This window comes from Asterias rubens, chromosome 9, assembly GCF_902459465.1.
Source record: "Asterias rubens chromosome 9, eAstRub1.3, whole genome shotgun sequence".
Classification (NCBI taxonomy): domain Eukaryota; kingdom Metazoa; phylum Echinodermata; class Asteroidea; order Forcipulatida; family Asteriidae; genus Asterias; species Asterias rubens.
This window is the reverse complement of record NC_047070.1, coordinates 18,329,758-18,347,180: the sequence shown is the minus strand read 5'-3', so window position 1 is coordinate 18,347,180 and position 17,423 is coordinate 18,329,758. Positions and strand designations below refer to the sequence as shown.

Sequence of the window (17,423 nt, the reverse complement as noted above, 5' to 3'; positions counted from 1 at the left end):
TGAAGCTTTACTTTTCTCAGCTTAGCAAGCTATTGTGCTAACACGCTTTATTAAGTTGGGCCCAGGGTGTTATTATGACACTGAGTCCACGACACCTCAAAGACTCAAGGACTGAAAACTCTTTGTTAGATCTAAGGAGTAAACACTTATCTTGAAAAAGCTTTTAGTGATTATGAATTAATACTTGGTGTTTTTGTAGGTCATACCAAAGGGGTACTGCTTTGAATATGTACGTACTGGTCATTGCCGACGCCAGAGATGCATGTTCAGGCATGCTCTACTTGAAGCACCAAAGTCCTGTCAGGTATGTATAGCTATAATGGTTTGGTTGGTATCTTAATGTAGGTGTTGGTGATGGCAGCAACCGTCAAACCGTGTTAGTTTAATGTAAATCTGTGGACATTGTGTTTTTTGTCCTACAAAAAATACCCAACCCCTTTAAGCTTTCTTTAGTAGTTTTGGTTTGTGTTATCACCATGTGTTCTTATTGGAGATAATGTCTTGCTATATAATTCTATAGCAAATTTTTGGGAATTCAGGAGACTTCTCTTCTACCGCGGAGGAGATGTTCAGAATTTGGGAGACTACTCAGTTCTGAAAAGAACTGTCCTGGTTAGTAACTGCTACCTTGGTTGAAGGTAGGAAATCAGCCAGGACTACATAAGATAATCAATGTTATTGTTCCTCTACAGGGGGACAACAATGGACAACAAGCAAACAAACCACCATCTACTGGTAGTCGAATTATGGGACAAGTCATGATGTCAAATCATCCTAGTTACATTGGAACCCAACAATCCAACATCCATACTCCATCCCCTTACCCATCCCCTCCCCCTCCTCCTCCTCCTCCTCCTCCTCCAGCGTCCCACTATCCCCAACACCCGGTTTCTGAGTTCCAGCCTCATACCCAATTATATGAAGGTTCTGCTGTCCCCCATTCAGCCTTAATGCACCCCAGCACCCTTAGTCACTACCCGCACCCACAAGCACCTCCGCAGTTTTACAACCCCCAGTACAGGGGAGTCTCTCAGAACCTTCTAACCTCAAAGAACGCCGTGGACTTCATCCTAGACCTCTCTCGCTGGGGGCATGTTAGTAAAGCCTGGCAGGAGTTCCAGAGGACTGGTCTTCCACGTGCCTCCAGCCTGCCCCTGATGGTGCAGATCTTACATGGATGTTGTGGACAGAACGTAAGAGATCCTGCCAAGTGGTCTGTAAGTAATTATAATATTAAAAAGCAATTGTATTTTTCCTAAGCATTCTTAATCTGTTTATTATAACTTTTTTCCTGCAAATTTGCTCGTTCATTTTATCACATAAGATAACTGTTTTTCCAGTATTTTATGCACTATTCAAATGGGATGGCAAATGATTGAAAAGCTTTGTTCTTCCCAGGTTGCTTATTGCATTCTTGAGGAGATCTCCCACATCCCTCAGTACGACTGTACAGCCCAGTGTATGTTGCTCATCAAACATCTCCTGCAGGATGGCCAAACTGGCGACCCAGCAACCTTCCACCTCATGTAAGTCAACTTTATAACTTTTTTCATTTGCCATACTTCTTTACATACTGTTCTAAAAATAGCTTGGTTTAACAAATGGTTTGTGTGGTTATGTATATGTTATATAAGAAATTGGAATAAAACTCTTTAAGGGTATAAACAAAATAAATTTTAAAAAATTATAAGCAGTCCTACTTCTTACAAAACAATCTCAAGAGGCAACTAATATTTCCCTCAAAGTGAGTGATTTTGTCCTAGTTAAACTGGAAAAATCAAAGTTGACGCTTTAGTAAATTAAATGACTCCAAGTTCTGGGACCCCCTTGGCAACCATCTTAGACCCAAATTCATGACTGTGCTCACAGCTGAACTCTGTGCTTGTGAGCACCATTCTTTGCTTACTGGGCAAGCACTGAAATTTTGCTAGCGAAAAATGCCTAGTTACTTGGAGTATGCACAGGCACAAGCAAAAATTCCCTGCTAAGCTATGAAACATGCTTAACGTAAGGGAAAAATTCCCCCCTCCCTTTGATGTGCCAATTTCTTGCTTATGTAAGCAGAGCCATGAAATTGGGCCTTGATCTTGCTAACAGCTTTTTTGATTGACTGTTAATCCTGGCCAGCTTGAAATTGGTTTTCTCTGTTCCTAATTCCCCGCTGTTCCCTCTCTCACCCCATTTCCTGTCTTTACCAATCTACCCCCATCTCTCATCTATTCTTCACATGTTCCTTGTAGTAACCAAACCTTGGTGTCAGTCATCTTCACTTGGGACCTGTGCTTTACTTTCTATTTAGCCTGTATGCCTGAATGTAGTTCTGTACAACATGTTTTATTTATTTTTTCCTATAGCTATACTTTTGTTCGCAAATATTTTATATTATTGTAGTTTGTGAAATGGCCGAATTTTGTTTTCACAGCCTTTTTTTTTTTTATGGTGTTAATGCTCTTTTTTGCTTGTAAACTTGTTTATCTACTTTGCTTATATATTTTTACGGGTGTACTTTTTAAACTTTTCACTTACTGTATGTCATTTTCTTAATTTTTACTGTCATGCGCCCTCGAACAGGCTGGTCCTGGAGAGAGCGCAAGATAAGATCAATAAATTATTATTATTATTATTATAGATAATATTAATAATAATTGTATGTTCTCAGGGCAATGAATGTGTTCAATAATCTATTACCGATGAAGCCCAACATGACTGATATGAACATGGCATTAATTAATCGAATGGGGAGAATGCTTCTTGAGCTGAACCACATCCACCCTCTGTGTGACCTAGTCATGGGGATCATCAAGAGGAAAGCTTTCAATTGTTTGGTAAGTTTCAAATGAAACCACACTGGTGATAACATCAAGTTGCAAAAGCTTTTACCTTGTATTACCTTATTTATTTTGTTTGTGTTTTCTTGCTTTGTTTTCCGCTATTCATCTTTTTGCTCTTGTGTAACTTTGTCTGTTTTTATGAATTTTGGTTTTTTACCAATACACTGATTTATTTGTCTGTTTTTGTTATTTCCATTTCTTGTTGGTGTTTTTGCCATTTGTTTGCCAATTTAAATAAGTGTAAGTTACTGCTTTTGGGGGTTATTCTTGGATAATTTTGTGCAGCTTTCTTCTGTGTTCTACTTTGGTTCATCTTGCATGTACTTCTTATTGTCTTTTCGGCCTAGTTTTATCCGAATAAATTCAACCAATCTATAAATCAATATCTCTGAATCCTTTGGCCATGTCTTTTCCCAGCCTTCCCCAGACATTATCAATGGCATCAAGACGTCTTTGCAGAAGGAAAACGATCTCAACACTCTTCAAACACTTGTGACTGCAGTAAGTGTTCAACCAATAAAAACATACATCATGACAAAAATTGTACAACCAAAAAATAATTAACAAGAACCGAAAAGAAAAAAAAAAACTCGAAACAAATTTTAGAAGTATTGGTTCAATTTGTAGTTTTACTTTCATTGACAAATTGTGAATTTTGTGAAGTACGGTAGCAATATTTGTTTTGGTTTTATTAATACTTTTTCTTTTGACCTCAACAAGCTGAATGAAACCCAGAATGTACAAGAAACATCAACTATGGAGATAGACTTTGAAAACAACAAGTAAGTTTCCTGAATTATCAAGTTAGTTTTATTGTTGTGCTGTCATTTAATGATTTTATTGCTAGTGTAAAGTAAACTCGAGGTTGGAATAAAAGTTATTTTTTCTATACTTGATAATCAGCAGTCTTTTTTACCTTGTCTTCAAAACATTTTGCCAGCAGCACCGTCGATCCGGCCAGAAAACTGATGGACTCGGACAGTAAGAAGTGCCCAAGTGAGGTCTTTGAGGCATCTTTCTCCATCCAGCAGTGTACCATGTGGAAGGACACCAGAGACACCCTCTTGGATCTCTGTCAACGACGGCCGGATGTGGCCAGGGCTAAACCGGTCATCCAGGAATTGATGAAGAAGCTTGTTGAGCCTGCCGACATGGCTGGCTCCAAATTCAACAATTTTGTGACTGTTTTCAGTCGGCACTTCAAGGATGGTTAGGAACTGGAGTTTCAGTGTTTGTGTATTCTCTCCGACCTATCCCACCCTCTGTCACAAGGATTTCTAAAATTGCAACAACAATAATATTAGCAGGCTATTTTACTACCCAAAGTGATGTATAAAAAAAAAAACTCCCCCAATTCAATTTAAATTTCAAAAATAACATTAAGTAACAGTAAACATAAATGTAATTAAAAGAGAATAGGGTTGTTTGGAAATAAGCAGAAGCTTGTTAAAAACAGCCAGACAAGCCAAGGTTTTGATATTCTGATTCTTTTGCCATTGGAGACTAGAGAAAAACTGTTTTGGAAAAGACCACCTCATCCACTGAATACCAAATTGTTTTTCTTCTGACTTCCAACTTGTCACTCTTGCCACAGTGAACCTCGTTCGTGTCCTCTCCCGTCTTGGTATCAACTGCCTAGCAATGTGCTGCTCCACCCATCAATGGCAACAGGCCTTCTACATCCTGGACTGCCTCTCTACCAACCACTTCCCATACCTGCAGGAGCTCGGTTCCGACATCCTGGTCCCGCATCCCAAGTTGAAGCTCTTCAACTGGGACGTCTCGGAGGTGTGGGTTGCCTTGGTGTCCCAGGTGTGCCTCGAGGTCCGAGAGCCGAAATATGCAACGCAGTTATTGGCAGGTGAGGAAATAGAAATCTAATTTTGGGTTGAACAAAAGAAAAACTGACTAGCCAGCGACCACTGGATTAAACCTGCCTGCACTCTACCAACTGAGCTACCTAACCCTAATGTTGGCGGTCTGCCTATTTTGTCAATATCTTCGTTCGTGGGTGCAAGCCATTCAAGGTGTAACTGCCATAGATTACACCAAGTTGGAGGTCATAGGTTTTAGTCCCACTCAAGCCAATTTATCTTTGTCTAAAAAAAAACAAATTAAATTTATTTGAAACTTACCCAGTCAGTTTCCTATGTGGTTTATTTTTTTTTCTTTATTTTTTTTTCTCTGTCAATTCTAGATCCAAACATCAATGTTTCAATTGATGAAGAAGATGAAGGCAGTCACAATCCACTGTTCCATCTCAGCTGCAAGAAGTTGGAACAGCTTGTAAGATTGTGTGTTGATAAGTCAGCCTTCTCGCAGAGTCTGGTCCCCTTGAAGCATCTTCATAAACAGAACCATTGTGAGTATCCCTGCGGGGTGTCAGACTTTGGCTAGAAATGTGTTTTTGATTTTGACTTGTTAATGAAATTTTGGCTTTGGGTATGGCTTCAGCTCTCTCAGTATCAGTAATATAAAATTAAAAAAATATTGTGTAAAGTTTTCTGCTGAGCAGAATACGTTCCTATTTCCATTCCTTTTATATTACTATTTTAGTGTCTTTAATCTTACATTGACCTGGCTAGGCTAATGTTTGCTTGTAAAAGTTTGTATTTCTTTTATATAACTATTTAGTGTCTTGAGTCTTTAATCTAATATGGGCCTAGCTAGGAATAGTTTACTTGTATAAATGTCTATCTCCTTTTATATTATTGGGATTTAGTTTCTAGAGTCTTTAATCTAGTTTACTTGTATCAGTTTCTACTCCAGGCCTATTTGTGTCCAGAGTCCTTGATCTAGTGATGTCCTGGCTAAGCTTATTTTAAATATATCAGTTTCATTTCCCTTTATAATACTATTGAGTGTCCGAGTCTTTAAACCTATGTTGACTTGGCTAGGTATCGTTTACTTGTATCAGTTTCTATTTCCTTTAATATTATTACTATTTAGTTTCTAGAGCTGGCTAAGCTTTGTTTACTGGTAACAATTTATTTTCCCTTTTTTTATTACTATTTAGTGTCTAGAGTCTTTAATCCAATAGTGGCCTGGATAGGCTAAATTTACTGGTATAAGTTTCTATTTCCTTTTCTTATGACTATTTGTTGTATATAGCCTTTAATCAAATGTTGGCTTGACTTGGTTTGTTGTAGTTACAAATACTTTCACCACCAATTACGCCATTCCCTGTTAAATTATTGCTTACACAATCTGATCCAAAACCAAACTCTTTATCAGTTGACCTTTATTTTCCTTCTAATACAGATGAACGATATACTTCATTGTTCAACCAAGTGCTTTTCGCGTCCCTTGACAGTCGCAACAAGGCGTACTTCTCAATCTACCAGGAGATGCAGACAGAGCGAGCGATGACGCTAGAAAAGCGCAACTATCGCTTGCTGATCAGTGTCCTATGGAACACCGGCACCGATTACAAACAGCAATATGCTCGTCAACTTCACACACGTGGCTTCAACAATGGCATCTACATTAAGTTCAAGAAAGACCAGAAATACCACGAAGCGTGCCTCTTGTTTGATTTAACAGCCGGGGAGGTGAATCTTACGATGGAAAGCTTCCTAACGGACGCCCACACACTCGAAATTGTCGCCAAACACAAGCAACGAAGCACCTGCACTGTAAAGCTGAGCTTCATCAATAACGATCTTGTGTTGGCGCCAAACTCTGCAGGTCCGAGGAATATCTTGAGGTTGGTTGATAGCTACTTGGAGGAGTCGACTCCGCCCATCAAGTGGAAAAACTCCTCATTGAGAGCTGCGAGTGAGGATGTGTACCACCAGTCATACTTGTTGGACTTGGATAGCGTCGGCAAGTGGCTGGAGAAACAAGGTATGTAAAGTTCTGAAGCAGCACAAATCTCAGTTCTCAAAATCTGGTTTGGAAAAGACATCTTCTTGTACTGGTCACTGAAAGTTGCAAAGGTTGAAAAGTTTGTAAATAGCTGTGTATTCTTTTCTGCATGTGATTTTTAAGGATTTTTTTCCAGACTCAGTATTTTCTCAAAACCACTATAATTTTCTTAAAAGAGGTAAAGCAGTCACAAAAGGGAGACAGAAATAGTCCGCCATTGTGTCCAAACCTGTAGTTTTTATATTTCTGATGAGAGTCCGAAACCTCCTGAGTTATAATAGAATAATTAAACGTCTAGAACAATTAAGGGGAAAACCAAATTATTTGTTCAGGAATTTCCACAGGCAGGCCTGGAATTTCAATGTTTAAGGACAAGGCCATTTTTGTACAGGGCAATTTACAGCCTATGGACAATTCTTAAAGGCCAAGACAAGGGCAACAAAAGTCGCGGCCTCTATATAATGCCAGACCTGAATATGCATCAAATCTCACTACTGCTTCTGGTCTCTTACTATTTACCAATGTAGTTTATGAGAAACATTGGTATAAAGCCAATTCAGTACTTGACTTTTTTTGATAGAAGTAGGCCAAAGTTCAATCTTACTGGTGTTGGCAGCCACTACAGACTTTTGTATGCAACTTGCAGCTGATTTTTTTATATTTATGTTAACTGTTACTTGCCTTTCAATGATGTATTTATGTAACATTATAAACCAAAGATTGCATCTGAGTTTTCCAAAGATAGGTATATTTTATTTACTTTACACAGTATATGTTGCCAAATACTATTTTTTAAACTTTCCTTTATTTTTAACTCGAGTGAGTATCATATTCCATATAACCAAGCATCTTTCTGTAAATACTTTTTAAAAGTATACTTTTATTTAATTTCATTCTTTCTTTTGTTACTCTGCATGTGGTGTAGTCTTAGAAGATATATTTTATTTTTGTCTTGCCAAAAAGAGTTCACGATTGAGCCATTTTACATTATTTGGTTATTCCTTTAAAGGCACTGTACACTATTTGTAAGTACTCAAAATACCTGTTAAAATACCTTAAACAAGCAACGGAGAGCTTTAAATAGTACAAAACTTTGTGAGAAACGGCTCCCTCTGAAGCAATGTTGTTTTTGAGAAAGAGACAAGTTCTAACTCATTTATAATACATCTGAATGCACACAAAGTTTTGCAACACAAGCATGTTTTCTTTCATTGTTCTCTTGCAACTTTGATGACCAATTGAGCCCAAATGTCCACAGTTTTGTTATGTTATGCATATGTTGGAAGACACCAAGTAAGAATACTGGTCTTTGACAATTACCAAACGTGTCCAGTGCCTTTAAACGGGTTGTGATGTTTGTGAGGTTGTACTCCTAATTTTGCCTTTATCTCAGCCACCACATGAGTTATCCCAAATATTGAATTATGTGTGGAAAAGTTCATCCCACACACAGACAGGGTTTGTGTGACTCATTGTCAACAACTTTGCCATTTAATGTTAAAGATAAAGAACCATGTTTTGAGAGAAGTGATTTTGTTTAGAACTCAACAAATGTAAACAAAATAATTCCACGCACGACTCAGTCTTTAAATTACATAGAATTTTTATTTCTGTTTACTTCACGTTTTAATCTTCGATCAACACATTCAAAGTATTAAAATATGCCAAATTAATTCAAGTTGCCTTTTATATTTGAGCAATGTTTTGTACCATGTACAAAAAAAAAACATTTTTCATGTTCTAAAGTTTAATAAAGTTTGTTTTATATTCAATTTTTTTTCTGATGAGCTTCAGTTACTCAGGTAAGTATTCAATGCATAGCTGGCCTCAATTGAACGCGTCGAATATGACAGCACAATTCAAATAGCTGCCCTACAACATGGCTTCTGTGAGCGTGTGCGTGTAGGTGTGCGTGCGTGTGTCAACATAATCAAACCAAGAATGATGCGTGCCACTTTCATAGAAACAAAGTGGTTATTCAAAATGGTCTATATAAGCGTAAAAACCTCCTCAAGCTCATGTCCATAACAAGTGTCTTTAGCTTACGGCTATAGCCACTGGCTGTAGCAACAATGTTGCAACAAAGGACTTTTCAGTGTTCCAGCCATAGCCACTCCTAGAGCCATTAATTCAGACCTAGACCCAATTTCATAGCACTACTTAACGGTAAGCAAATTTCGTGCTAACTAAAGAAGAAAAATCATACAATATTTCACTACTAAATGTACTGCCAGCTTGTGCGCTCACAATGATTCTAGCATGTTACGTCATTCATTTTTATACTTTCAATAAGATCATGGAGCTAGATGCAAATTATGTGGAATGAATAAGAGATTAACAGAGGTGAACATTTTAACAGGCAGAACTACATAGTCATAATTATTACAAGCACATCAACACAATGTATTTTGACAACATTTACAAAATAGACATTACAGACATTGTGAGTACATTTAGTACAGTTTTGATAACATACGTGGCAGCAAAGCTCACAGCTTCAACTCTATACATTAATTACTTCTCACAAGAAAACGCCAGATTTACCAAATGTTACAACAGATTTAGAAAGATGAAATGCCTGAAGTGAAAGAAAAAATTTTCTTGAGTCTGCTTGTATAAAATATTTAACTTTACAAAATATTTGAAACGGTATTATCAAGCCATAAACATTACCTAAACGGACTCATTTTGACCTGTGTTTCTGAAAAATGGAGCACCACGCATTAAGCAGAATGACCAGCAGGTGATGTTGCTTGGAAAATAAAGTGCACCTTTTTGGATAAACCAATTGCCCTCTGAAAAGCAGGGTGCCCCCTTAATGTTTTCAAAACAGGCGATCTCTGAAATGCTTTTTTTAAAAGGCGATGTTGCTTGGAAAATAAAGTGCACCTTTTTGGAATAACCAATTGCCCTCTGAAAAGCAGGGTGCCCACTTAATGTTTTCAAAACAGGCGATCTCTGAAATGCTCTTTTTAAAAGGTCGGGTCATATGCCTGTTGGTTGGCGTCGTCTTTTTGTATTTTGCCGAAGCGCAATCGGAGGGATCTCTGAATGTAGTTCCAGTACTCGCGTCTTATAGGGTCAAACTGCTTGGCTAACATGTCGCATAGCTGAAAGTAATCAAAATTTTGGTTTTTTTAATTCAGTTCATGTTATTAATATGATTTTGAAAATGTAAGAGCGGATGTACAAATAATTTACTGTATAAAAGTGGTCGGTCGTTACATTTTTTGCAGATTTTTTTTATCACTCATTACAAACTAAAGACTGAAACTTTGTTCTGAGGTAAAACTTAATTTTCCTTCCTCGTCTTCTCTCCACTGGGTTCCTAGTATAATGAGGAATTTTGTTTTTCTGAGGAACCTTGACTTTACAACCAGAATTAATAATTGAAATGCAGGCCTGGAATTTCATCTTTGAAAGCGAGGCCGAATCCATTTCCATTTTTCAAAAGGCACTTCCTTGGAAAATCTTGAAGTCTATGGGGGCACCAAGGCCAAAACCTGGGGCAACAGAGGCCTTAGCCTCTGTGGCTTGTGCGTAATTCAAGGCTTGAAATGACCCCCTCCCATTCCTTCCTTACCTCGGTGGCCTTGAGTAAGACACTCTCCTCACCGTTCCCTCCTTCGAGTTGCTCTTCTTGCATTTCCACCATGAATCCCAGCAGGTACGGCGATCGTATGTCCTTGTCGTACATACCCTGGCAGAAATCTCGCACACTGGTGAAGTCGCTCATGTTAATGTCTGACAGGACCCTGCACAAAAGGGAAGCCACAAGTGTCGGGCTTATCAAAACAGGGACAATACATCCAATTGGACCACCTTCTAGACATGGCTGGAAATTTGAAACTAAAGCCACACAAAGGTACACATCTTTAATATGATCACACTTGAGCCAAACACACAAACAATTAAGTTTTATAACCATTTTCAGGAACGAATCATTTTTAACAGCATCTGTCATCAAACATCAACAAACAACAGAAGGACGTTAAGAGCATTATTTGTACCTACCCTCTTAAGTAATTCCATGCACTTTCATTGTTTGGAGCTTTGCTTATCAGATCCTGTGAGAACCTTCATTTCAGAAAAATGAAGAACAAAAATGAACAAGATCAAAAGTTGCACAAAATAAATCTCCTATCAATCAAAATTCAGCAATTGAACCCTGAAATCTCCTTCGGTAAATTCATGGGGATCATTTGTAACAAAACGACAAATTAAGAGAGGGACGTACTTGATTTCTCGGTCTATGACCTCCTCATTGAATCCACTTGTGTTATTGATGACAAAATATCTCTGATTCCATGCCGAGTTATTCCTCAGGTCTTCGTCCAGCAGCCTCTCCACGAAGGTCAGCTCATCTTGCCACAGCTCGTAGGTTCGTAGCACCCACTGGCGATGGGACCAGGCGTGATAGTTCTTGGAGTCTATTCTCAGGATGCTTGCAGTGAAGGCTAGCTCTTTTGAGGGGTCAGCCAGCCATTCAACCAGGACGCGCCTGTGGTGCCTGTAGAAACAAAAGGGGTATTGTGGCATGAAATTCCTAAGGCAGCCGTTTGTTGGTAGTGTTCTGACCAATCTTTTTTATCTTTGTTTTACTAAAGTTACAAGGAATGTCCATTTTTATAAATTAATTGAATGCATGTGAGTAGATTGTCCAAGAATATTGATTGCTAAGGAATTCAAACTAACGCGGGAACTTGTGATCAAGCAAGTCCTTCTACCGGACTTTAAATCTAACTCGGAAATGGTTCAATGCTACAGTTAAGGGGAGCTTTACCAGACTTGATAATTTTTAGGATGGTCTTCGATGATCTGTTGAATGTAACCCATCTCCTCCTGCAGGTCTTTCTTCAGTGACTGAAGGAGAACTCGACGATAATGCCTACAAGAAAAAGAAGGGAAAAAATGAAACATTCTTAAGCATGGCAAAGCATCATGTTGGCACTGAACGTGACTGCATGGTCATGTTATTTCAATTATTGAAATGAACAAAGTAAAGACAGCTCATACGGAAAGTTGCCCTTTAAATTTTCCTCAAAGGATGCCCTTCACCAAGGAGAAAATGCCTTGGTGCCTTTGCCCTTTCAAAGACGAAGCATACAGGCCTGTTAGTCTGAACGCAGTGTTGCCCAGCACACAACACTTTATATAGTGTTGACAGTTTTCTATAGCAGTATATTATTATATTTCTTTAATTTAGTAGAGGAAACCAACTAACTAGCAGAAAGGTTGCATGTCTGTATATGAACATACCAAACAGAATAGTTTGCAGGGTTAAGATCTGCAGCATCTTTGGTCAGGTTCAACGCTCTTTCACTTCGTTCATCTCTCTTTATTACAGCCCGGAAGAAATCATAGATATCCTTAACTGTATGAAACCAAAAACACAGAAAATATTGTTAAACACAACCTGCTTTTGAGCTTAAGTGGGCGCTCACATTTTTATTATTTCAAATGTTTTCTCCTAAAAAGCAATGCCCCGTTGGTTGCGACAAAGAGCTATTTGCTCTATGGTTGCGATAACGTAACCCCCCTCCCGAGCCGTAGGGAGGAGGGTTAAGTTATAGCAACTAACTATGCCCCTGTGACATGAGTGATCTGAGTCAATGTCCTTAATATCCTAAACTGGACCATTCCACAAATCTATGAGGGGAATCGGGTTCCAGAGTTGTATAGGGTTTTGTTATATTTCGTTTTTAAACTTCAATCTTTCATCAATATGTCATTGTCAATATTAAAGGGGCTAGAAATTTTCCAAGGTTTGTTCGTGCACAAAACTTTACAGCAGATATACAATTATGCCATGCCCCATCCCCCTCCCCCACCCCTCGATACAAGTGGAGACATCTGGTCGGGTTGTTTATAAAATACTTTAATTCATAGCTCCATGATTTTTGTGTATGTTTTTATATGGTTTTTATCAAGTCAAAAGTAAACATTGGTCCGTTTTGGTTTGGAGTAAAGTAATGTCCGGAAATTGGGTCACAGCCACTGGGCCTAACAAAGAATGAAGAAATAACCTACACTTTTCGGAATAAGCTATTTTGACAACTGGACTTGGTCCGTCGTCTTGTGGCAAGGGCTCGACATCCTTCCAATCAGGCCTGTCTCGATACAGTATGAAAGGTACATCGCTATCTGCATCGGAACTGCTGTACGCAGCGTCAACTTCGGCGGCAGCCATGATGGATTGGGATGATAGATTTGGCGAGTTAAAGCTACAGAGGGCGCTAGCTAGCCTGCAGTGCAGACAGAAAACATCGTCTGCTCCGAATTGGTGCAATATTGTAAAGATTTCATAGAATTACTTTTGCATATTGAGCTCCCGCTAAATGGGGTTTAGTTATCCCATGGTTATCCAGAGTGTCTTCAGGGTTTGTTTTCTTTTGCAAAAAAAACTCACAGAAAAAAACATCAATTTTCTAGGTAACAAAAAATTGTGTTTGTTGATGTTGTTTTCTTTCTTTTTAAACTGTATAATAGGTCTAGACACGCCTACGCTCTGCATTTCGTTGGATTACGAGTATGAGTTGTAATACTCTTTAAATGACCTTTGTTTAACACCGAGCGATAATCCAGTGCTAATTTCCCTTGCGTTGTGTCTTTCACGTGGGAAGTGCTGCCGTATTTGTCACCTCTTTATTGTTTAACATTCTCAGAAGCTGCACCCTAATTGCCTCACATGGGACATCTTGCAATGGCACAATCAGGGGGAAAAAAACAGATTGCTTCATTTAAGGAAACAGCCACTCACGTTTATTCGTAACAATTTCGCTCACACAATGTGACCAATTTTACAACCGACGCGTTCACTCACGCTGTTGAGGTTTCAATAAAACTGCCCAGGGCTCTACCATTCGGCCTCGGTAAACAACTCCCACTTGAATAGGAGTTATGAATTAATCTGTGATTAACTTCAATGGTGAGGTGTGGAAGCTTCACTAATGATTTTTTTTTTCTCCTATTTTCGTACCTGGTACAGGTTTCTTTTTGTGTCGAACCCTGGAGCTGACAATTTTACTATCAGTGGGTGACTATAGGCCATTGACACTAAAAACATGACTTGGTCTGGTTAAGAGTACTTTGTTTATGTTTTTCGTAATTCCACTCCACAGTTTATATTCATTTTAGTGTATACAGTGAAGTGGTCAATTTGACTCATTTTTTTAGTCCTTTCTTTTCTAAATCGGGGTCTGGGTTTGACCCCTAAATGGATCATGCTGTCGTGAAATGACCTGACCCTGACTCGTTTCCTTCTCTCCCTGACCACCACATTAATCGAGCGAAACATTTACAACTAGGGCAGTTCAAACACTTATTTTTACGCACCAAAAGCAATAAGCTTAAATTAAGCCAAATCCACAACAACCACACCATAATATAATCCATTAATCAGGCTTTATCGTTTGGTTATGATGCTTTGCCGTCGGTACAGAATGTAGTACCGTACAAATTTAACCACTGATGGAAACCGCCCTGGAAATGTATGGTTTTATTGAAGGGGGGGGACACCTCAGACTACTTAAACGAGAATGGCAACAAGCGGAGCACCAAAAACTGCAGTGAAAGTAAATTGTCTTTAAATAATCCAAATTCCCAGAGTGCCGAAATATGAGCACACACAAGAAACATGTATAATGTCTTGCTGAATGTCACTGAGATACCTCTTTCATCACCTTCTTGAAAAGGTAAAACTATTGATGAACGGGTCACGAGATCGGGGACTGTCAGATAAAGTATGATATGAATCACCAATAAAGTCATTATATACTTTAAGAAACAGAATAATAAGGATTATTTCTTCATAAGGAGTAAATGAATAATTCGCAATACATCTTCAAGACGTTCCTATAATAGCCCTTATAGTTCTTATTATATTTCCTTGAACTGTTTTTCTACTGTTTTTTGTTGTTGTATCTTTGTCATTGTTTGTATGTATTTAAAGCGCTCGATCTTGGGCCGCTATTATAAATGCCAATACCTTATTATTATTTTTACTATACGTGTATTTTCATGCGTTTTTGTTTCTCTTGTGAAAATAGTCCCTCGCACTTCTCAACACAGATCTTTATTTTCTGACATTAATCAGTATTAAAAGTCATGGGCTGCGGGCAATGATTTTACGTCAGTTGTAAGACGTGCGTCAGTGATCTTAGGGTATGGGCTGAATGCAATTATTTCGTCACAAGTCTATCGTTTTTGAGCTCGTATTGTGTGTGGCGAGTTTGGCGTCCGAATTACTTGCTTTCTTGCTCCATGCTTCAACTGCACTTTCAACATCTTCAGGTGAAAGTTTACTCATGAGGGTGAATTGGGGTTTTTTCCTCCCAAAAACAAAACTATGAGTAGCGTCTTAGAAATTACCGTTTCCGTAATATGTTGCGTTTTGATTTGTGGCTTGTCCACGATTGGAAACACCGTCGTGATTTTTGTCTTCATTCGTAGGAAGGACATCTTGACTATCAGTAACTATTTCTTTGCCAGTTTGTCTTTCGGGAATTTGATAGTGGGTCTCTTCTACCCGTTGCAGTGCCTGGTGGATCTCGGTGTAGTTTCGTCTAAAACAGTTTGCTTGCCATTTCTGTACTCTCTTCTTGTGCTGGCATACGTTGTCATCTGGTCTCTCCTCGCCTTGACCGTGGAGCGTTATTTGACAATCACTTGTCCACTAACGGCTTGCAGAGTACTATCAGAAAAGAGAGCTGTCGTAGTAATCATACTCATCTACAGTTTTGGTGTCATTTGTGGTGTTGTCATCCCTGTCTTGCTTTCAATATCGGCACCATCTGATGAGAACAATAACAGTTGCCGCTTCATCGATTTGGTGCCATCTTCTTTCTATAGGATTTTCCTTCTGGGAAACAGGCTCGTCTCCGTTGCCGTGTTTATCGGCACCTATGGCAGTATTTTCGTGGTGATGCGAAAGCACATGCGGGCCATCGCAGTTCAAATTCGGCCGACACCACAATTACCCACATCAACGGAACAGACTAACGAGGACTCAATCAGCACCATCGGAGTGCGACATGAGACGGGTCGATGGAAGCGCCAGGTCCGGCCAACCATCCTGCTCTTCGTGGTTGTACTTTACCACTGCCTCAGTTCGATTCCTCAATTCTTCGTCGTTGATAACGTTGACGAGAGGAGCTTTATGGTTTTGACTGTCACACATTTTGTCATGTACAGTAGCTCTGCTATAAATCCACTTTTATATGGGATTTCCAACCGACAGTTTCGACGTGCTCTTGCGAGTGTCTTTTCCCAATAAATGATATAGGAAATAGATCTTAGATACCAATCACACCGCGCACCATCGCAATGTGTTGTTGCACTCGTTCTTGAATCCCTTTGTATTTAAAATGTACCTGTGTGATTTTTGTAAACTGACATTTTGAACAAGGGTCTTATAGTACGAAATAATCTTTCTACTTGAAGCATGGGACACCTTTGGTAATTGTCAAAGACCAGTCTTCTCACTTGGTGTACCACAACATTTTAATGCAATAGAACACCTGTGAAAATTTGAGCTCAATTGGTCGTTGAAGTTGCTAGAGAATAATGGAAGAAGAAACATCCTTGTTTAAGTTCTGTGGTTTCAGATTCTTGAGTTCGAGACCCCAGCTGAGGTCTCGAATTCAATTCAAATATTTTAGTGAGAATTTACTTCTCTCTGTTTTATACTACCAACAGCCTTCCATTGCTCGCACTGTTACCAAGTCGGTTTTTATGCCAACAGTTGTTTAAGTAAATGCCAACCGTGTACAGTGCCTTTGAACACCTTTTCCAAGAGTAGGCTAAAAGTATTTTGAAACCAAAGAGGTAAAAACACCCAACCGTTTTAGTTTGGGCACTTACGGATAATTATAACACCAAACGGAAATTTCTGGCACTGCACTTTATGATGGGGCATCTTCAGTATTTCTATTGGTTTACATGCTGAAAATTGTGCATGTTTTTCCCCCCCACTAGTTTTCTCATGACTTACACAACAGCCCAAATGTTTATGTATGTCATTAGGTGATCAAACAAACCACGAACACTGTCTGTTATTGTTTTGTCAGCTCCACCAATTATGTACAATTATATTTAAAGGCATGGAAATTACTTGTTTGTATTAATTTATTTATGCCTCTGAAGGTCTGGTTTGGATTGAAAGCTTAGGCCATCTACCCTACTCATACATTTAAAGGCAGTGGACACTATTGGTAATTGTCAAACACTAGCCTCCACAGTTGGTGTATCTCAACATATGCATAAAATAACAAACCTGTGAAAATTTGAGCTCAATCGGTCATTAAAGTTGCGAGATAATGAAAGAAGAAAACACCCTTGTCACACGAAGTTGTGTGCGTTAAGATGGTTGATTTCGAGACCTCAAGTTCTAAACTTGAGGTCTCGAAATCAAATTCGTGGAAAATTACTTCTTTCTCCAAAACTATGGCACTTCAGAGGGAGCTGTTTCTCACAATTTTGTATACCACCAACCTCTCCCCATTACTTGTCACCAAGAAAAGTTTTATGCTAATAATAATTTTGAGTAATTACCAAAAGTGTCCACTGCCTTTAAAGGCATATATTCATTTGCTTTCTGGAACATTTTCTGCTTAGGCATCGCTAAAGCAATTGGGCTTAGAACTATGGTGTTCTAACCAGGATGATATCCCGAACAGAGTAGTTATTATGACTGACGGAGAGCCCTATGGTGTTCTAACCAGGATG

The 17,423-nt window shown here is 38.8% G+C and overlaps 2 protein-coding genes across 3 annotated transcripts; one reads left to right on the top strand and one right to left on the bottom strand.

Annotated features, from left to right (window-relative positions):
• The first annotated feature begins 205 nt into the window (after positions 1–205).
• Positions 206–7,013, top strand: LOC117294507. Of its 2 annotated transcripts, none has more exons than XM_033776949.1 (10): positions 206–304; positions 693–1,217; positions 1,399–1,526; positions 2,660–2,825; positions 3,249–3,332; positions 3,552–3,613; positions 3,775–4,040; positions 4,426–4,692; positions 5,029–5,193; positions 6,093–7,013. In XM_033776949.1, the coding sequence occupies exons 1-10, from the start codon at positions 263–265 to the stop codon at positions 6,683–6,685; spliced, it is 2,298 nt and encodes a 765-aa protein (XP_033632840.1). In that variant the 5' UTR covers positions 206–262; the 3' UTR covers positions 6,686–7,013. The 2 variants fall into 2 exon arrangements, with proteins under 2 accessions (XP_033632840.1, XP_033632839.1); XM_033776948.1 differs by having other exon boundaries at positions 3,772–4,040.
• A 1,270-nt stretch (positions 7,014–8,283) lies between these two features.
• LOC117294506 (protein farnesyltransferase/geranylgeranyltransferase type-1 subunit alpha-like) lies at positions 8,284–12,894 on the bottom strand. The gene is made up of 7 exons (XM_033776947.1): positions 12,729–12,894; positions 11,958–12,072; positions 11,482–11,586; positions 10,936–11,208; positions 10,713–10,775; positions 10,282–10,453; positions 8,284–9,808 (listed from the first exon to the last, which is right to left on the bottom strand). The coding sequence occupies exons 1-7, from the start codon at positions 12,886–12,888 to the stop codon at positions 9,671–9,673; spliced, it is 1,026 nt and encodes a 341-aa protein (XP_033632838.1). The 5' UTR covers positions 12,889–12,894; the 3' UTR covers positions 8,284–9,670.
• Positions 12,895–17,423: the final 4,529 nt, after the last annotated feature.